General features: G+C 32.0%; 1 protein-coding gene across 1 annotated transcript; it reads right to left on the bottom strand.

Annotated features, from left to right (window-relative positions):
• Positions 1-674: 674 nt before the first annotated feature.
• LOC130451935 (uncharacterized) lies at positions 675-23,190 on the bottom strand. Its single transcript, XM_056791292.1, has 3 exons — positions 22,621-23,190; positions 10,790-10,899; positions 675-972 (listed from the first exon to the last, which is right to left on the bottom strand). The coding sequence occupies exons 1-3, from the start codon at positions 23,188-23,190 to the stop codon at positions 675-677; spliced, it is 978 nt and encodes a 325-aa protein (XP_056647270.1).
• Between the last annotated feature and the right edge of the window lie 269 nt (positions 23,191-23,459).

Raw genomic sequence — 23,459 nt, forward strand, 5'->3', positions numbered from 1 at the left:
GTCGTGCCTTTTTTGTTCTACCACACTTATTTTTGTGTGGCAGAGGTATCTCAACTTCTTATAAGTTGGTTCTTCTTTAGGTTCTATTACTACCATGTATATAGGTAGTAGTTTTCGTGTGTTGTCCTGATTTCTTTGTGTACGGCTTGGCAACTGCCATACTTTCTTCGGTCTAAGTCCATTTTCCTTCAATTCCTCCTCTACCTCCGACACTGGGGTGTTAACAGCAAGTCCTTTTATGACAAGCTTCCTCTCCTTTTCTTCATTGAGTAGGTATGTATACCACTCAATCTCCTTGTACTCGCTCAGGAGCATCTTCATCTTGTTAAAGTAGTCTTTAGTCGCCGTCGTTATTTTGCCCGTGTGTATTCCCATTTTACACTGGGCATCGATTTTTCTTTGCACTAGCTGTTTGCGTAGTGCTGTCCACATCAGTGGGGATTTTAGAATTATCGGAGGTGGCCTTCTCTCCGGTTTTGTCTGTTTCCTTTGTTCATCACGTTTTATCTTCTCCAATTCTTCTTGGATTTGTTTGTCCGTTGATGTTTCTTCTTTTTCATCTGAGGATTGTTTATCTGCTTTCTTCCTTTTTTTTTGTTCTTTACTTCCGTGAAGTCTCCTTCCATAGGGCAGTCTTCGATTTGTGTTATTTTTTCTTGAGTTTTCATCTCATCTCATTGGGTTAGCTTCTTTCTTAATTCTTCTACCAATGTGTCGTTTTCGTCATCCAGTACTCTAACTTTGAGCTCTAAGTACTCAATTTGCTTGTCTTTATCGATTATCGTTTGTTCGTAATTTTTCATTCTCTCTTCGAGGGATTTGACTTGCTGTCCCATCTTCTCTGTCAGCGCTTCATAATCAGCTTTTTGCTGAATTATGATTTTGGATAACTCAGTTTTCTCCCTATTCTTAGAGTTTTTAGGCTCCATGCCTGTTGCTCTCTGTCCCGGTTTTCCTATTTTGATTTGGTACCTAAAGTTACCTAAAAGAAAAGTTTAAGCCGTACTGATAAGTACGGCTGTTTCGAAAAACGGATAAATTCCGCACAATCAAATTTGTGTTGACAAACACAATTCTTTCATGCAGAAATGTTTTTTAGCATTATAAATAAAAGGCTGTGTCAAAGCACAGCTACCTGGAAAGAAAAGAAAGTTTAATCAGGGTCTCACCTGAATACCCGAGTCCGCTTTCACTTCACTTCACTGTCGCACTTGTTCACTCGTCGAAGTCTCAGCCCGATTTAATCAATGTTCACTATAACGTAAACAGTATATTGCTTGGTCGGACGGAGAATTGAACATTGTTATTAAAAGGTACGTTCCAACCAAAGTTGTAGACGATAGGTTAACCGGTAACTTGTTCCATATATTGAAAGCCGATAGACCAGAACATTGAAATGTTTTTGACGATTTCTTAAGCCGTTTTCAGGGATCAATAAAAAACCGGTTATACGTGTAATCTAATAGAGAAGATGTAAAATATTCAATAGTATATAGGTTGTTCCATTTCAAATTTGATAATTGTGGAGAAAATTAAAATTTCTGTTACGGTAGTCAACAGCTTAATGCAGCTATTCAACACTCAAATGGTATGGAAAAATTGTTGATTAATTTTTTATTTCAAGGGGATAGCTGGGGGGTAGAGGGACACATAGATCTCAGTGGAAACTTTTTGCGAGACATATTTGAACCATATTTTCTTTACAACAAATTTATATGTATGAAAACTAGAAAAACAATTTTTGCACAGAGGAACATTGCAAGCTGAGCAGAAGGTTGTGCGTTTTTCTCTCTTATTTTTTTCCACAACTGTGACATCTCCTACGAGTTGGTCTTTCATAAGGAAGATGATCCCCAACATTCATTACTTTTTGGGTGATTTTGTTGGTCTGCCTTATTGGCGTTTTCTAACAACCTTGGCAATTTTTTCAGCTTCAGAAATCATTGCCTCCGCAAGTGGAACCAAAAATCCAGGAATGAAATTTTCTTATGATCTCTTTCTCTCCAAATAATCCATGCATTTACCGCACTGATCATAAGCAAACGGTGAAAAATTTTTTTCTACCACTTCAAAGACTTGCGATCCATGTCATAAATACCAATTAATTGGTCAAATGAACTTATTGTTATTGGCCACAATTTCAGGGCAAGGAATTTCCTTTTAAATGCTATCTTTTTCTTTTCTGTTCACAAAGGTCATATCATTTCCATGACATTTTGTATCTTTCCACAAAACCGCCGTAGTACCAAATTGATTATGGACAAAGTCAGCTTCACCCCTGTTTCTTTTCTAGGCATGTTCCTGCGATTGCCAATCACCGTGCCAACACAAGCAAATGGAAAGTTGTTTATTAATTTCGTCGACGTGAAAAAACGATCAAAACATAAACTAACCTCCGGATCTTTTATTGAAGACGAAAGCTTCGTGACGACTGATTCTCCAAGAGTGGATTCAGTATCTCTGTTGGCATCCTTTCCACAATAAATATTGAAATCATATATGTAGCCTGTTTTGGAATCACAGCGTTCCCATATTTTTATTTCTCGCTTTCTAGGTTTCAAAGGGAGGTACTGTTTCAGAGAACTCCTGCCCTTGAACTTAGCCATGGCTTCACCAATACTTTGTAAAGTGCTCTCACTTCTTACCTGTTGTATTTTACTTAAAATTTGGGTTGCTAATTTAATTCCCTTAGCTATTATGGTGGAGCGAGAATGAAAAAAATCTAGCTGCTCAGTAACCACAAAAAAGTCGTTACATTGTTATCACCATTGCATTGATAAATTTCGCAAAACATGTAACTTATAATTTCGTCGAAATGGTCCAAATACAACTCTAGTTAGTCTCGTATATATATAAGTATATATGTATATATGTATATATATATATATATATATATATATATATATATATATATATATATATATATATATATATATATATATATATATATATATTCATTTATTACAAAAGGTTGTCCAAACGTTTTTTTTTGAAATAATAACTCTTGGTTCCTAAATATAATTTTACATGATGAATTTTCTATTAAATGAATGCCTTTAAGAGTTCTCACTTCAGTTTCTTGCTTACATTTTATGATTAATTTTTCTTCTACGGGAAATATTGGCAAAAATTGATTTATCTCCGGAATAATTAAGACATTGAAAAATATTGCCGCGAGTACAAATGTCATTTAGAGGTTTAATGACTTTATTTGATTTAAGTAAAAATTTTGAATTAGGTATTAATGTTACGTATTCTGATTCAATTTCTGTAAGTATAGGTAACACATAAAAAAGATTAAATAAAATATCATAGTAAATGTGTATCGATAAAAAATATTGTGTTTGATTATTTTCTACTTTACAAACTACGTCTATGACGGCTTCAAATTCTAAAATATTTTTAAGTGTTAATTTCAAGGGTAATTCCGCTAATATTTAATATTTTCCGCATTTGCTTGAAAATCTAGAATATCTCTTATCTCAAATATTTTCGTTTCTAATAATTTTTTCATTATACTGAATGTCCTGAATTGTCTTATTAAAATTATCAATTATTTGGCGACTAACAGAATATTGCATTCTTATTATTGATTTTGCAAGTTTTCTTGGTTTTGTTTTAAATGTTCCATAATTGAATTAATTCTTTCCCCATCTTCAGAATCCAAGTTTCCTGTAATTGTTTTTACTATTGATCCAAGACCGTTAATGAACCCTCTCTTTGGACTATCTAAGGTAGAATGAATATTAATGTTATCAAATTTTTCTTCTATACTATTCCTAGTGTACTCTATTATATTTACAATATTTTCTGTTTCAGAATGAAAAAATGTATTATTAGACATATCATTTTTAGCGTGATTATATTGTATACTTAACTTCTTAACTTATATTCTACGAGTAGTGGACTTAAATTATAAAAATGAACACAGGTATGACTGGTTTTCTGTAGCTTGGCATATCCAAGATTTATGGGAAGTATTCCCAAATTATAGGTAACATCTTTTATATTGACTGTTGCGTCTCCGACGGTGACGAACCTAAAATAAATTTATAAGGAGTCTTTTTAGGACGTATTATGTTTGAAAGATGAATATTTTCTGAAGTATTTTTGTGTCTAGTAGCGATTTTAGCTGTTTTTAGTCGGGTATTTTTGCTTTTGATTTCTTCACTTTTATATTTATTTTTGGTTTTACCTTGTGCCTGTTTATTACGTACGTACACTTTAGTGGGTATTGTATCTGGTAATTCTTCACGGCTTTTATTTGCTTTAGAGATTACTTTTGATTTGTTTTCCTGTAATTTTTGATTTAAATTCGAGTATAAAATTTTTATTCTATCTTTATGATTTTGTATATAATTATTAACTACTAGTTGATCAATTTCTATAACGAAAGGTGTGTTACTGTTTATGTGTCCGGTAATTATTTCGTTTGGTTACAATTTTGTTGCAGAATGAACGCTATTATTATAGGCTAATAATGCGTAAAGTATTTTATTTTCAATAGTCTCATTTTTAAAATCCTTTTGATTATTCAATAGTCTGACGTGTTCAATAATCGTAGAGTGGAATCTTTCAGCAATTCCATTCGATTCTGGATGTTGAGAACTTATGAAACGAATTTTAATTTTATGCGTTTCTAATACGATATCATAATCATATTCCTCAAGTTTCAAGCGCCATCTAACAAGTTTTGAACTTGGATCTTTAAGTGAAAATAACCACTGGAGTGGTATATGATCGGTAATTATTGTAAATTTTCTGCCAAAAAGATAGGGGCGGAAGTATTTGGTTGCCCAAACTATGGGAAGAAGTTCTTTCTCGATTACAGAATAGTTGCATTCTGAATCATTTAGGGTTCTGATGGCGTAAGCCACAGGTAAATCAGAGCCTATTTTGCCTTGACTTAGAACAGCACCTAAAGCATAATTGCTGGCATCTGACGTAATCTGAATCGTTTACATTAATAATTGCATCTTTTTTCAGTCTAATAGTTAATGGTTTAGTTAAGTTTGAAAAATCTTTTATAAATTTTCGGTAATACCCTAGCAGGCCAAGGAAACCTTTTAATTGTTTTGAATTTTTTGGTATTGGAAATTTTTGAATTGCTAAAATTTTATCTGGGTTCAGTTTTACACCTTCTGACGTGACAATATTTCCCAGATATGCTAGTTCTTTTCGCAAGAATTCGCATTTATTAATTTGTAATTTAAAATTAGACTCTCTTAATCTATTGAATACTTCTTTTAAATTTGAGATGTGTTCTTGTAAACTGGTACTGAACACAATTATACCATCAAGGTACACCAAACATTTTTCGTTCTGTATGCCCATTAGGATATTGTCCATGACCCTTTGAAAGGTTGCAGTAGCTCCTTTCAGACCCAAGGGCATGCGCACATATTCATAGTGCCCATTTTCTATATTAAAGGCTGTTTTCGGAATATCCTCCTCAGCCATTTCGATCTGATGGAAACCAGAAGCGAGATCTAATGTTGTGAAATATTGACAAATTCCAAGCTTATCTAGTAACGTTGTGATATCTGGCAATGGATATCAATCTCCAATTGTGATCTCATTCAGTAGCTTCTTTGGGACTATCCAAATGTTGCTAGACCATGGAGAATTGGATGGTCTAATAATATTATCACTTAACATTTTTCGTATTTGATTTTGAATTTCCGTTCGGTGAATCTCAGGATACCTGTATGATTTTGAATAAATAGGTATTTCATTAGAAGTTTTAATGTGATGTTTTATTTTACTTGTGAAGGTGAGCTGATTTCCTTCAACATGAAGAATATCACTATACTCTTGAATTAATTTTAATGCAGATTGTTCCTCTTCGGAATTCATGTGTTCGGTTCTAACTTTCGAAACATCAAATTTAACATTTTCACAATAAATTTCATTAAAATTTGGGTTGAGAGTTTGTTCGTATTTATCGAATGTCTCAACACTAATAGAAGGGCATAAATCTACCCGAAAGTTGGATTCTGAAGGATTTAAAATTGTACATAAAGCTATATTATTTTCAACTTTTGTTAAACATTCAGGGATTTCTAATTTTCCAATTCGTGTATATGGTATAATTACATTACCATTTTTTACATTTTCAATATTTAATTTAATTACTTGTTCACAACGTGGAGGCACTACTATACAATTCGTGGATCCAGTTTTAATGTCAAAGTAATTCAATTTAATTTGACTATAAGGAGTCATAAGCAAATTATTATTTAAATCGATAATTGCATTAAGTATTTTTAAATTATCCAATCCTAACAAACAATCAAAATGATCGTGAAATTTGAATACGCAATATTCTAAATTGAGCGGTTTCCTATAAATAAACATTTTAGTGATTGGAATGAGTGTGCAGAAATTTTGTTGACTGCTACCAAAGGCAGATTTTACATGGAAGGGTCTTTTGACATAAGATTTTTTGAAATATTTCTCAGCAACTGCTGGTGTCACAAAGGATCTTGTGCTACCAGTATCGATTAAAACTTTAAGATTCTGTTCTGGAAAAATTATATAGGGTAACACGCTTTCTGAATTATTTAAGTTTAACAATTCGATAATGTTTGGTTTGGTTCCGAGGCTGGTGACTCTAAAAAATTATCGGATTCATCATTAGTGCAATCAGTATCGTCTATATTATGGATTTCTTCCGAGATAAAATTTCTGTTGATTAGGATTGTGTTGGAACCTATTTTGATAATTTTGAGGTTGGGGTCTAGATGTATTTCTTGTAGACATACTCATTGGAGTTGGATTTGGACCATTATTAGAAAAGTTTGTATTATTCCTATTAGAAGGGATATAAGAAGTTGATGGACGATTTTGCGGGTTTGATGCGGAATTTCGATTAGTATGTATATTGATAATTCGGCATAAAATTTTACCTAGGAGGTGGCTGCTTATATGCTACATTATTTTGGAAATTGGTTTTATTTTTATGTGAATTATTTTGCGTATTCAAGGATGAAAAAACATTTTTCAGATGATTATTGTGGGTCATATAAACTTGAAAATCATTTGTAAGAACATTTAAAGCAATATTCAAATTTTCTGGATTTTTCGTACACATTAATGTGCCTAAAGGTTCTTTTTAGCAATACTCTGAGAGCCAAATTTTTAAAGTAATTACTCAAAATTAAATGTTTACTAACATTAGAATGTGTCGTGAGATAAGAAATTTGAAGATTTAATAAATGTTGAATTCTATTATAAAATTCGAAAGGCGTTTCATTACCTTGTTTCATTTCTGAAAGTCATATATTTAAAGTGTAAATATCTCTTTTGTCAGCGTAAGTATTAAGAAGTGCATCTTTTAGATTTTCCCAAGTTCTTATCGTACAAGAAGAAATGTTTATGACTGCTTCACCTTTTATTTTTGCTAAGATGCTGGAGATCAAATATTCGTTTTGAAAATCCCCTACATCCACAGTATTATAAAACTTACTTACTAATTTCTCTGAAATTTCTATAAACCTAAGAAGTAATGCATTGTTTCCATCAAATTCAGGCATCATATCAAGATACTCTTTTTTTAAAATAGGCAATTGTGGAGTGGCCATTTTATTGAAATTATTCGTAGAAAAAAAGTTTTGGTGATGCTAAGTTAAATTTTATTTTAGTATTAACAGAGTTTGTGCCTGAATTTGAGTTAACTGAATCAGAATTTGAGTCAGAATCGTTAGATGTGTCAAGTAAATAATTAATATTTCCTCTATATGACATTATAAACACTTACAGCAATAGAATGAAGATCCTTTCCATTGACTCGGACTGCACAGGAACAAGCAATATCCTCTGGATTCTTCCGGTTTCTAGCAGATATTCTAGTTGAGTTACTTAGTTCGCCCAACTAAGAGTTCCAATAATTTAACTTTACTTGTTCGAATAGTCAACATATCGTAGAAACGAACCGAATGTTATAAGCTTTAACTTTCGATTGACTATCCTACTGACTGCGCCACTCAACTTTTAAATTACTGGAACCGTGTTTTTAAAAACTAACTTTATTTCTAACATAAATTCTGCCAACAACTTCAATTACAAGACTGATATTTTTAATTACAAACGTGAATTAAATAATCTTTTGGAAAACACAAACTAAGCAATTTTACAATATATATATATATATATATATATATATATATATATATATATATATATATATATATATATATATATATATATATATATATATATATAAAGCTCATGCTACGAATTTTTATCAAGTTTTAAACATTAAATTGACTGATATTAACTGATAAATTATTATTTTCAACTAAAAAGTCCTTTAGTCCACAAATAATGAACTAAATAAGTAATTATCATAAACAGAAATACTTAATGATAATGATGAATTGTATAGTTATTCTCAAAGTTTTTATTCTTATTGGAGTAAAAATAATCAACTTCTCGAATAGAAATCCGGGTCAATTTTAAGTTTATTTGAAGTTCTGTGGGAATTGCCAGGAATACAACGGCAATGATTAGTAGTACACAGATAAGCACTTAATAAAAATAATTACCATTACTAGATGTATTATGCTTATTTTGAACAGAAAATATTTTAAAACTGATATGTTAAATTCGTCATGTTATTTAATATTATATGTATATGTATTATATTATCTATTGAGTATAACCTCTCAACTTTTAACGTGATTTATTAATGATTATGTGGCTAATGTAGATAAATAATTATGACATTGTTCTAAAGTAAAAAAATTGTTTTGCCACGTAACGTTCTTAGAAACGTGTGTCTTATATACTGGATAAGAATGAAAATTTGATATTAAAAATAGTAAAACATTTCATAGTAAAATTCAAAGCGAGCATCTTCAACTGAAATACAAATATCTGCTTGACAACTAAATTAAACCCTTTCAAGATGCCATACTGAAGAGTTTTCGCTAATAAGTAGACAACCATTTATACCGAACAGTTGTAAACAATTACACAGAGTATTAACAAAACAAAATGGGTCACTTTTGTCTGAATGATTGAAATTGGGCGTACAAACACATTCTTTTTTGTCAGTGTTTATACCAGGTTGTGACGATTTTAACGAATACATGTTCACTTACCGGGCTGAAAGTTCAATTAAAAAGTAATATTATGTGAGATATACAGTTATAAAAATTAACAATAAGAATGTTGCGTATAATGAACAGAAGGATTCTAATTTCTATTTGCCGAAATATTAAATACATAATACATACCATTACGAAATTTATACAGGTTATTCCAAATCACTTACAACAATGAAATACGGGTTACGTAAAAAAATAATTTGAATAGTGTTATAGAAATTGCCCTAATTTAAAAAAAAATAGATTTTTAAAGACGTAAAATATTTAATTTGATGTTGGGTTTTACGATTTTTCTACGGAATAATTATATTTTATATATCGGTTTTTCAAATTTAAGTGTTTTAAAAGTTTTAAAAATATTCATGAGGAAATTCTCTTAATAAAAGGCATACTTTTATATAACTTTTCAAGTTTTGCTCCGACTGAATTTATTGAACGTTTCCCATATAAATTTTATCTAGGAAATTTTATTCTAATACAACAACTAACTCACTATAAGTGTGTAATGATGTAGTGCGTTTAGACTTTTAGAGTGGAGAGTTTTTAAATAAATTAGTGTGTCAAGAATTAGAAGTGTTTAGTCTTAGGGCATAGTTTAGTGAATTTGGTGTTAATGTATAAATAAATTGAGTAAGTAAACACCATCGTATATATTGAGTCACCCCACTGTTAAAAACACTTTAAATAAATTAGAGAAACATTACAATTTATTCAGTGTTTATTGATAATGGGAATCATAGCTGTTAGCTAGGTGTAAGTATGTATGTAACTAAAATAAAATAAACATTTTTGCTCAAATTTAATTGAATTTTAATTTCCACTTGTTATAGGAAAAATATAAACAGTTACTCGATAAGAATAATAGAATTTATACTTCTGGATTGACACAGATCCAAAATCGAATTTCATTAGTTCTGGATGGACACAGCAGTCATGTTTATTATCCAGTACTGAAGTATGCAAAAAGTAAGTGCGATAAGTTCGTATCCAATCATATGTTTTATTTTTGGCGCTAAGACCACTTAGTCCAAACAAGAAATAGAAAGGTGGTTAAAGGTGAATTCTGGTTATATAGTGGGGCCGTTTGAAATAGAAAAGCTGTTTTGTACCACTTATTTATGCCTAGTTTGGTAACGGACACCATTCATCAAACTGCAGCTTCTTAAGTCAAAACATGGTAATTATTGGAACAAGATAGAATTACTCAAGTGTAGATTCATCTAAAACTTGGAAACCACACTATATAAAAGTAGTTTTGTCAAAACGTGATAATTCCCAGAGGAAAACCGTTTAACTTTCAATTATGTCATTACTTCCAAAGAAATTACATGACACACTGTTTGCACTAAGTTCTACTACACCAACTCTTAAATTACTCTGTCTGATGCGTGTTTCGATAATCAAGTTTTCGTCTTCACGACTGAGTGAACAGTTTACATTCCAGACAGTGTAATTGTGAGATTTCGTGTAGTGTTAACAGTGTGTATATATGAATATCACCATTGTTCCGGAAATACTAACATAATCATATACAGGTCGACGAAAAAATGTAACAATCCCGGAGAAAAACTGTCTGTTTGTCTCGGCTGTATCTCAATTTGCACGGTCGGCTATAATAGGTTATTTGTCATCCGTAATACATAAATAAATATTTTTTGCTGAGTGTTATAATCACTTACTTGGTTCTGCCATTTTTATTCTGTGAAGAATCGGGATTCAATTGGGAATTTTTGGTTGGTTTTCTGCCCATAATATAAACAGATTCATTTATGCCTACAAAGCCGGGAGCCTGAAACAGATTATTACTAAGCATGACGTATGAAAATTATCCCATGTATCCATTTTCAGTATACTAGGATGGTTCCAGAAGTACCTAGCTTAACAAAGAAAACACAAAAATTTTGGAAAAAAAATATATTTATTTTTCAAGGTAATCTCCTTTTAGCTCCATATAATGTGGACATTACCTCTTCATTGCTCGACTACCAAACCTTTTTTTCAAGTCTGGAGTCAGAAAATAATCGCAGGGAGCTTAATCTGGCGAATAGGGTGAATGAGGTAACAATTTAAACTTTAATTAATTAATTTTGGCCATTGCAATAACGGATACATTGTCTTGATTGAATAACACTTTCTTCTTAGCAAAAATCCGCCGTTTTGCTTGGTTTTTCAACTAAAACGTAAGTTCGCATTATACTCACCTTGATAGTTTCTCCTTTTTCAAGATAGTCAATGAAAATTATCTCACTCGCATCCCTAAAAACCGATGCCATGAACTTGTCTACATATGAAACGGTCTTTGTTTTATTTGGAGCCTCCCTTTTCAGTCCATTGTTTTTAGTGTTCTCTTTCTGGTGTGAAGTGATATACCCACTTTCCATCTATGATTATGGAACGGCTCTATTTCAAATATTGCCAAATACTCGATGGAGTGTGCCACACTTTTTGCAATGCCTACTATGTCTGCTAGCTAGCGCACTTTCACTCGACGATCATCCAGTAAATTTTCTTCAATATTTCTGGAGGTGTCACCTCATTTTCAAAATAATAAATTGATTCAATCATACTATTGTGTGTATGTAAAAAGTGTGTGGGACACTCCCTTCGGGTATTGGAATAACCACCACAGGGGAGCCCAAGTCGATAGAGACAACAATTGTCAAGCTGCTTATACAATAAAGGAGTGAACAGTATAAAATAGAACAACATTGAAATTGTATTAAAACATACATATAAAACAAACGAAGTAAAGCTAAATCCAAAAATATACACAGAACTTCTTTGGAATAAACCAATTTAGTTCTGTCTAGAGGTTGAGTAAAGACATATACTAATTCTTGAAACGGAATCTAATAAGGAAAAATTAATTTTTCTTATAAGAACAAAGTTCTAAGTTGATTTCATCTATAAATCAATATATATATATATATATATATATATATATATATATATATATATATATATATATATATATATAAGCAAATTCTCAGTAGCATATTTTGATAAAGGCTCAAAGAAAAGTCACAACGTCGAACCTTTTTTTAAATTAACAAAAAAAACTAATTTTAAGACAGAAGAGACCTAAATTCAAGAACATTCAGCTGCATTAATATATTTATTTATTAATTTATTTTTTTCTGGATCCTTATATTTTAAAATTTCAGTAACTGTTTTAATGATGTCCTCAAAAGTATATTCTTCCTCTTCTAAACCTATCCAAAACTTTATATCTCTATTTTCTGATTCTGCTTGATTGCGATTGGTTTTTTCTATCAGATTGCCAGATGCAACATTTTCCTACAGACAAATTAAGACATTACTATATTTAAAATTGGTATTTTCATCTTACCTCTTCATTCGCAAAGTTATCCTCAAATCCACTTGATAAAGGACTGGCTTCAATACACATATTCTCTCTTTTTCTACACTTCCTGGCTCTTGCATATTCATTAATATCAAGTTATTTATTGAGTTATGCATTTCTATAATGTATAAATCTTAAAAAAATTTTAAAAAGTGTTTGTAAATCAAAACCTGACAGATTTTCTTCAAATTCAATGGCATCAATAATTCTATAATTATATTTAAAAATCCATGTTGGTCGCTTTGGATGTTTTCATCCGATTGAACTGAAAAGTTTTAAAATTTCTATACAAAATCTGTCATACTGGGATTTTCTAGAAAACCAAAATAACTTCACATTTTTCAATAATTATTTTTGTCCTTAGATCATTAATAGAAACGAACCTATTATACCAAATCAGAAACAATTTTTCTATAAAGAGAAAATTCTAATTTCAAATTAACTTCTGTTAACAATGTGATTTTTCATTATTAGATACTATTTAATTAAGAAAAATGGCAAGTAACAAAAGCAGTTCTATGCGAATCCCATTATATTATTATCGAAAAAATTTGAGAAAATTCATTTGCTATTTTTCAAAGAGCATAAACTAGAAAATAATTATAATAATAATAATTTCAAATTGTGCACAGTATCCAGTACAAGATGAGTAATTATTGAACTTAAAACTGAATTTGAAAGTTGTTCTAATTCAGTCAGAGTAATGATAGTCTTTCCTTTAAGAAATAATCCTTTGATCATTTGCAGTTATTACAAATACAAAAAACAGTTAATATCTTATAAATCACCTCTTCCTGTAGTTTTTTGTATCTAATTCAAACAAATAACCACCTGATATCAAAGTATACGCAGTAATATTTTTTGTTATGTACAAATCACATAGAAACTAGAGAACATCGAAACCGGCGTCAGACAGTATAATAGAAGTGTGGTGGTAGCAGCAGGTAGTAGTAAATGCAGCACAAAAATTGTCCTCGCGTACTTTATGAAATAATCAACACTTTTCCCCTTTTTGTTTTCTATCATCATCTTCATTAGCCATTCGAAGTATTATCTGATCTGGAATTGTCAGTATTGGTATTGCCATTCGTTTTCTTAATGCTCATTTGACTCTTTTCAATTTGTCACTATGCAATTCAATGAAACGTTCATTCCATAATTGTATCCATTCGGTTTAGAGATCAATATTGGAGGTATCTTCGGCTCTATTTTCTAATTCTTCATACTTATATAATTCGAAATTATTTATGATTGTATAAATCAAGTTAAAAAAAATCATTTTCATTTACGTTTGAAACCATAAGCATTCTCACATCTTATTTGAACGTTTTAGATAGTCTCCATTATAATCTATAATATCTCAACCAAGTCACATACAATCAAAACTTTTCAGGACATTTCTCCATTACTTGTTTAGTTCGATTTGCACATATAATGTTTAATTTGTACAAAGTGATTAGATTTAGTGATTAGATAGAGATAGATAGATAGAGATAGTGATTAGATTAGATTAGATCATCATCATCTATCAGCCATCTTCCATCCACTGCTGGATATAGGCCTCCTCTAGTTTAAACCATCTATCTCTATCTTGAGCTGTATGTATCCAATTTCCTGCAATTTTCTTTACATCGTCACTCCAACTTGTTGGCGGCCTGCCTCTACTTCTTTTATCCATTCTTGGCCTTCACTCCAATATTCTTTTCGTCCATCTATTATCCGTCATTCGGGCTACATGGCCTGCCCATTTCCATTTCTTTTGGGCTATAATTTCAATAATGTCCTTAACGTTTGTTCTTCTTCTTATGTTATCATTTGTAATTCTATCCCTTCTCGTAATTCCCAACATTGCCCTTTCCATTGTCCGTTGCGCCACTCTCATCTTTCCTGCAGTTTGTCTCGTGAGGGTAAGCGTCTCTGACCCATAGGACATCACAGGTATAACACACTGCTCATATACTTTTCTCTTTAAGCTTATTGGTAAGTCTGATTTCAAGGTACTACTCAATTTGCCAAAAGCTATCCATCCTAACTGTATTCGACGCTTTATCTCACACGTTTGGTTATCTCTTGCTATCCTCACTTCATGGCCTAGATATTTATAGTTATATACTTGCGCTATCTCACCTCCATCGATAATTTTTAAAACAATTACGAACGACCCCAGGCAAGTAGGATAGATAATAATAAACATCTCAATGCAAAACTTATTTTTATTAGGCTAGAATTTTTAAAAGATGGCAAAACCGAACCGAATAAGTACATTGCTGATTATTTGAAAATGAAATAATCTATAATATCTCAACCAAGTCACATACAACCAAAACTTTTCAGAACATTTCTCCATTACTCGTTTAGTTCGATTTGCACATATATTGTTTAATTTGTACAAAGTGATTAGATTGGTTAAATGGTAAGTACCTTGAAAGTTCTTATTCTTATTCAAAAACAAATGTGGAGACAAAAAATTTATTAATAATTTATAATAATAAACATATCAATGCAAAACTTATTTTTATTAGGCTAGAATTTTTAAAAGATGGCAAAACCGAACCGAATAAGTACATTGCTGATTATTTGAAAATGAAATAATCTATAATATCTCAACCAAGTCACATACAACCAAAACTTTTCAGAACATTTCTCCATTACTCGTTTAGTTCGATTTGCACATATATTGTTTAATTTGTACAAAGTGATTAGATTGGTTAAATGGTAAGTACCTTGAAAGTTATTCTTATTCAAAAACAAATGTGGAGACAACAAATTTATTAATAATTTATAATAATAAACATATCAATGCAAAACTTATTTTTATTAGGCTAGAATTTTTAAGAGAAGTCCCTAAGAAGGCAAAACCGAACCGTAAGTACATTGCTGATAATTTGAAATATGGTTTTTGTCATTACTGACTTTTCTGTTTCTTGTTTTTTGCTTCCAACATCATTTTCCTCGTCATGGCTTTTCTTCACATCACTTTCATCTTGTTTTTGACTACTGCTTTCCTTATAATATTTCAACATCCGAGTAATGATTTTAACTTTATATTATTCACCAAAAAAAAGATTTAAACCTTTGCCAATTGGCCATGGCACCATCAAAAATCATTGACGAAACTTTTACCCAACTTTCACGCATAAATTCATGGCACTTCTTTATAAAATCAGCTTTTTCGCTACCACAAAGTCCTTGCAAAAAGAAGTACCCAACAGGTCCCTTCCTTCGGGTAATTCGTCAGTATTCACGTTTGTCCCAATGTCCACATATCCTGTAAATTTTTTCCCTCCTCATTCAATCCGTCTTCTTTTCCTCTTCATTCAATCCGTCTTCTTAATGCAAATTTCATCCCAAATCAAATTACTTACAATTTCACTGTCACAAAATTTTTGGATTTTGGTTTTAGAGCACATAAAGCTTCTTTGCTCTAGCTTGGTGAACCATCCGCACTTTAATACCATTTTGGAATGGTAACAATGTACTGTAATGATTGTATGTATGTATGTATTTTACCAGTAAAATTATATGTTCTTGGTGAATAGAAACTTAAGGTTACAGCAAACGTCCTTAATTCTGGAGAATATTTTCTTCACTTCTTGCTTTCAGCATTCTTTCCAAAATTTCATTAGTGCTGCCTGGAATGGAAGCCTAAAAATAAAAGTTTGGCTGTATAAATTTTGGAAGATTAACTTTTATTTGAGACTAGAGGGAAGTTACTTTGCTCTCAAACAAAGTTCATCAAACACCAAATTGTTACTCAAAGAAATAGAAGAATTTACTTTAGACTTCGATCAGGTTGATGGAGTCGCTCAATCTCTTTTCTTTGAAGAGCCACTCTATTTTTTAGAATATTCATATTTTTTCTTCGCCTTCTTCAGTGTATCGAAATCAGAACTGCTGAGATTTCCTGTTTTTTCAGGAACATGTGTGTACTATATGCAAGAAAACAAAGAGGCATCACTCGGACAAATAAGGTATTTTCTAACAATTAAAGATGAGTTTTCATGCTATAGATTTGTATTTTACTTAAAACAAAAATCAGAAGTTATCGATAATTTTAAGAAATTTATTGAAATGACCAAAAATCAGACAGGATGTCATATAAAAAGACTTCGAACAGGCAAGGGCCTAGAATTTGTCAACAAAAATCTAAAATGCTTGTTAGATAGTAAGATACACGAGACTACATGTCCTTACAATCCAGAAAAGAATGGACGTACGGAAAGAGACATGAGAACAATGTTGCACAGTAAAAACTTAGATAAAAACCTTTTGGCCGGAGCCTTAAATGCAGCATTTTTTGTTCTCAATAGAGTTGGATGCAATTCGAACATAAAAGATACCCCACATAAACTTTTGTTCAAAAGAAACTTTGATATCAAATTTTACAGAGAATTTGGTGCAAAATGTTCTGTACACATTCACAAAGAGAAAAGAACGAAACTAGATGCCAAAAGTTTCTTGGGAATCTTTGTAGGCTATAGCGATACAGTAGGTATAGGGTTATCGCATATATTTTTCTGACACAAATGAAGTTGGTATATATAGAGATGTGGTTTTCATTCCGGAAATGAAAAATAATCTATCATCATACAAGAAAATAAGAATAAGAAGAAGAGAAATTAGACAAGCAGCCAGGATGAGAGACTATGATGTGAGTTTTTATACTGAAACAGAACTGGAAATTACATATGAAGATGCAATGTCAAGTGAAAACTCATCAAAGTGGCAAGAAGCAGCGGATGAAGAGCTGAAAGTGTTTAAAGAAAATAATACAAGGTCAGAAGTGTCGTGGCTCGTGAACAAAAAGGGTCATAGAAAGTAAATGGGTGCTTAAACAAAAAAGTGGTTTCCAACAAGACTGTGAGAATACATACATACAAGTTGAATACATTTCGCATGTTGCTTGTAGTATTTTATAAAGAATAGTATAGTTGTTTTCTTTATCTTCGAAATTCGAACCGACATTACATTGTTGCCAAATTTACTTTTTATTACGAAAGTGACACAAATTACCTATTCGATAGGAATCTTTACAATAGATAGATGGGGCGTATTTTGAAATATCATGTCTCTAATAATGTTATAGCATATATTCATCTCGAACCAAAAATAAACTTAATATCTGTACTAATTATTGGTCACCAATTTAAATGTATAAAAAAAATTTGTAATGAATTCGTGTAGCACTAGCAAATGAAACAAATCATTTTTCATTATTCTGTTAATCACTTAAATTTGGGATAGAAAGAAGGATCCTTGCAAAAAAGTATATAAATTATATATACTTCCCTTTGGTAACTGAAATAATATGAATTTGCGATTTCACAACCTCTGTCATGAATGTATTTTTGAAACATTCATATTTTGATGATATTTTGAAGAGGCGAAGAAATAAGTCCTGGCTATTTTGTATGTTTTTTCTTTGAGTTGATTTATGTGATTTATCCATTTTCCCCTTTCTTCCTGGGAAAAATATTTTTGATTTTGTTCCGCTTTCGAACGGTATTAATATGTTTGATAAAATCAAAAACAATAACTTGTAAAAATTTCTAACTATACTAATATTTTAAACATAACGAGATTAAATATACTAAATGTATCATATTACACTATCGTACTAATAATTCAATTAATGACATTGTAGAATTCTTCAATTGTGCAATATGTCCTTTCTTGAAAACATACCGTCGTCGATATTCGGAACTTACTAAATCTATTTGTTGCTTATAATTCTAAAGATACCTAGATGATATTTTTTTAGCATGAAGGTTATAGAACATCAATAATTTATAGTATTATTGATGTTCTAGTTTTAGAATTTTTTCATTAATGTCAACTTGGGACCAACAATTTTATAAAACACTATTCTTCATAACGGTAGCCGGATCAACGCTACCCAAACGTTGACATAAAAAAGATTGTGTATTGGTTTGTAAAAAAAGGGTCTGTTTAGTTTTTAATGAACTTGAAAAAGTATTACAATATTTGGAGATCTGAGTTCGCAATAATAAATTGAAAATATATTGATACAACAGATTGCATTTGTTGCATACCACTCGGGAAGAATTTTTTCTATTTTTTTCTATTTTTCCAACAATTTTCTTTTTCAAATTTAATATTATTTTATTATCTGAAATTTTCCCTATATCTTTGTCGAAGCTATTAAGTAATATCATGGTGAAATTCTTCTTCTTCAACATTTAATGAAGCGAATGCTTCATTGTCATCTGATGGTAAAAAGTTTTTCTCATTATGAAAAAAATAAGGTTGGCTTTTGTTAACCACCAAATGCTTTATGAGTTTCTGATTGGTAGTTGATAAACCACGTACTATGCCTATAGTGTCTAGTTTTGTCCAACTAAGTTTTTTCCAATGCCTTGGTAATTATCCACCATAAAGAAGCATATGACACCCCACCATTCGATACAAAGTAGGCAATAGGAATTTTCCAGCTGCTTGAATTCCTCTGATCATGAGAACTAGAGCTTCATTGGCAGGGAAAGGCTTTCTTCCAGACTCGCCCAGATTTTCAAAACCCTCAACTGAATCTGTTTTCATATCGTACTCAAGATTCCTCTTAATAGACAATTCAACATTAGAATACATTTCTTCTCGTAAGGCAGCATCGTAACCGCCTTTAAAGTAAGGTGCATAAAAATTTTTTTATTGAATCCAGATTTGCAATGGAAATTGGCAACCCATGATTTCACTGTTGATATTGCTGGTAAAATGAACCCTTTTTGTCGCAAATATCTGTATATCTTAGGTCCTTTATAAAATAATGACAGGCCAGTTTTCTTTTCAGATAGTAACCATGAGGATTTCATCTTACGTCTTCTTCTTCTTCTTACGTTAGGACTAGGTCCTGTATTTTCATCAAGGGTTTGCCAGGAGTAGTTGACATGCTGAGGATCAGCTTCCATACCACCTTATAGGTGATCGTCCAGGAGGTCGAGTTTTGTCTGGTTTCTTTTCCTTTGCAATTTTTGCTAACCGTTCATTTGGCATTCTGTCAACATGGTCTCTCCATTCTCTTCTGCGGCTCCTTGCCCATCTTCCTACATCCTGAATATCGCACATGTCCCTTATTTATTCATTTCTCTTCCGATCGAGTAACGTATATCCTGTTATTGATCTCAGAGTTCGCATTTCTGTTGTTCTTAGGAGCCGTTTAGTGGTTGTGTTCTCCGCTCTAGTTTTTATTGCATATGTCATGACCAGCATTACGCAAGTTTTATATATTCTAATTTTACATTTTGTGCTCATGTATTTATTTCGCCAAATCTCTAAGGTATCCTGATATTAATACTGCCTTCGTTGTTTGTGCTTTTACTTCTTTCTTTAGATTTCTATCGCTTGTTATGTTTGCCCCTAGATATTTGAAGGACATCACTTGTTCTACTTCTTGAAATACTTATAAAAATTTGGCGTTTTTTAAAATAACAGACTCCAAAAATCAAGAAAATTTATAAGTATGAACATATTAAAAGGTCTAAAAAATAAGAAATTAAATAAACATATACAAAAGTCAGATAAAGCTTTTGAAAAATCAGATATCTATGCGGGAGGTTTCGAGGGCCTAAATGCTCTTAGAATAAACAGTTTATCTTCAGTTTCTGAAGATGATATAACTTGGTTATCGAAATGCGCGTCAATCTATATCGGCGTAAACAATGTATTTAGTCTGTTTGGTTATATAGCCACTGCTTTTTATAAATAAATCCCTTGTAGTACGCTGTATATGAAAATAAACTTGTACATTTCGTATAAACAGTATGTAATGAATTAACATAATAATTCATTCAGTTTTACGAATTGAGAAACGTAATAGGCTAAAAATCGATTATGAACAATTATTCGAGTGGTAATCGTTTGTCAAGATATGCCAAAGCGTTTCATTACATAATGAAATTCGAATGTCCAGAAAAGTGGCTTAAAATATAAGGAGTAGACATGTCTAGGTCAGGCTAGGTACTGAAAATTTCTCTAATACGACCTCGTTGTGAAATTTTTTAGTCGGAATATTTTTCGCAACGTATTTTATTTTGGGGGATATTTTATGTCTTTTTTCCAGGACATACATGAAGTTCTAACGGAGTGTAAAACTTTACGTTGTATAAGTTTTTATTAATTTTGTATTTTTGTAACTTTTCATTAAATTAAATCGTTGAATGCAATCTATTGTTGGTTTAATAGTCGAAATTATTTTATTTTGAAAATGGACGTTCACATATATTGTTTGATATATAAAATAATCTTGGATCTTATTTTTCTTCTTCTTCTTCTTATTTTAAGACTGTGTCTTGTGTTTTCAAAGAGGCAGCCTAAGTTCTGACTGCGAGGACCAGCTCTCATACCAGCGCTTTGGTGGTCTTCCAGGCGGTCTACTTGTATTGGGTCTCTCTTCCTTTGCGATTTTCGCCAGTCGATCGTTGTTCATTCTATTGACATGATCTCTCCATGCTCTTCTTCTAGTTCTGACCCATCTCACTATATCCGGAACGTCACACATTCTTCTGATTTCATTGCTCCTTATTCTGTCTTGGTGTTTTCCTTGTGATTGAGCGTAATGTCTTCATCTCGGTTGTTCTAAGAATCCGTTTAGTAGTTGCAGTCTCCGCTCTCGTTTCTATGGCGTATGTCATTTCTGGTCTGACACAAGTTTTATTATCCGTGTTTTGCTTTCGATACTTGAAAATTTTTTCCTCCATATCACGGTTCGAAGGAATCCTGATATCCTAGATGCTGCTGTTGTTTGCGTTTTGACTTCTTGTTTCAAGTTCCTATTGCTCGTGATGTTAAGCCCTAAATATTTAAAAGACATAACCTGCTCTACACTTTTATTATAAATTGCCAGTTTGCATCTTCTTGGTTCTCTCGCTATTGTCAAGGATTGTGTCTTTTGTTTCGATATGATCATATTGAATTCTCCTGCAACTGTTTCAAATCTGTGTAGCAGTTTTTGCAGATTATCCTCATCTTCAGATATCACAAGCGCGTCATCAGCGTAGCAAACTATCTTAAACTCATGTTTTCCCATTCTGTATCCTCTGCCTGCCGTTTTGACTTCTTTTATGATTTCGTCCATTATAATGTTGAAGAGTATTGGGCTGAGACTATCTCCTTGTCTGATCCCTGTTGATACTGGCATTTTACTGGAGAGTTCGTTGTTTACTCTTACATATGTGCTATTTCCGTTGTTCATGTCCCGAATGATGTCTATTGTCCTTTGGTTTACGCCTCGTTTTTTTAGTAGCTCAATGACGTCATGTAATCTCACTCTGTCAAATGCTTTTGTTAAGTCTATGAAGCACATAAACGCGGTTTTATTGTACTCTATGGCCTTTTCGGCAATCTGTCTTAAGATGAATATAGCGTCTATGGTTGATCTATTTTTTCTAAATCCCTGTTGTTCTTCGCTCATGCCGCTACTTGAGATTTCTTCTGCAATAATTTTTGTTAGTAATTTTGAAGTCGTGCTTAGGAGGTTGATCCCTCTATAATTATTTGGATCTTTCTTTTCCCCTTTTTTAAAGACGGGGATCGTTATGCTAACTTTCCATTCCCCTGGTACTTTTCTCTGGTCGTATATCTTGTTGAACATGACATGCATTTGGTCTATTAATTCATTGCCACCATATTTAAGAAGCTCGTTATTAATGTTATCCAGCCCTGGTGATTTCCTATTTTTCATCTTGCGCATTGTTGCTTCAATTTTGTCTATTGATATTAATTGTTGTTGGATGTCTTCTCCTTCCTCAGATATATTTTCTTGTTTCTGTTCTGTGGATTGGCTTCTTATTATGTCACCGTAGAGTTCATGGAAATACCTTTCCCATTCTTTTAACGTTATTGTTTTCGTGTGGATGTATTCATTGATTGGTCTTTTGATGTTCCTTATCATATTCCAGATCTTTTTTTGTCCCCCATATAAGTCGTTTTCCATGTCTGATGAGTATTTCTCCCAGAATTGTCTCTTAATCGTTTGTATTTCCATATTTGTCCTATTCCTCACGACTTTATAATCAGCATATGTTATTGTTTGACTTCTACATTGAAGATATGCTTTCCTTTTCTCTTCCGCAAGTGATTTGATTTCGTGTGTGAACCATGGTTTCGTGTTGGGCTTTCCGTTTACCTGTTCACCTTTCGTTTGCCTAATGCTTCTTCTGCAGCTGTCCTTATATTAGTACTTAATCTTTTCCATGCTAGTTCTACGGTATCATCTTTCAAGATCTTGTTTTCATTTATTGCCTTCCTTAGTCTTTGCTGGTAGAGGTATTTTGTGGTATCATCGCTAAGGCTTTCTATGTTCAGCTTTTCTGTCACTTTCGGTTTGTTCTGGGTTTTCCTTTGTACGCAGTTCCGCATTATGGCTAGCACCATATGGTGGTTAGTCCCTGTGTTTACTGAGGTTAATGTTCTGACATCTAATATTTTTGAGGGATGAATATTTCTGTTTGTAATAATGTAGTCTATAATCGATTTATGTCCTCTTGTGTTCTCGAACGTATACTTGTGCTGTTGTTTATGGGGATAAAACGTGTTGTTAATGCGTAATTCATTATGTGCACAGAATTGTATGAGTTGTTCTCCATTGCTGTTGAGTGTTTCTTCGTTAAACCGATTCTTAATTCCACTAATAACCTCGTTACCAATCCTTCCATTAAAATCCCCCAGTATCATAATTTCGTCTTGCTTCGGTATATTATCCATGGTGATCTGCAGTTCATCATAGAATGAGCCTGTTTCTTCTGACTTTTACTCGTATCAGGAGCATACACGCTTAATGTATGGGTTTTAGTTGTTTCTGTAAATTTAAACGTGGATTGTAGCAGTCTGTCGCTTATATACTTTATGTCTATTATGTTTTTGTCGTATTTCTCCTGAACTAATAGGCCTACTCTCGATGCTGCTCTTTCATCTTTTGGTTTCCCATTATATATCAATGTATACTCCGCGATTCTAAAGTTGCCAGCTCTTTT

Source organism: Diorhabda sublineata, chromosome Y (genome assembly GCF_026230105.1).
Source record: "Diorhabda sublineata isolate icDioSubl1.1 chromosome Y, icDioSubl1.1, whole genome shotgun sequence".
Lineage (NCBI taxonomy): Eukaryota > Metazoa > Arthropoda > Insecta > Coleoptera > Chrysomelidae > Diorhabda > Diorhabda sublineata.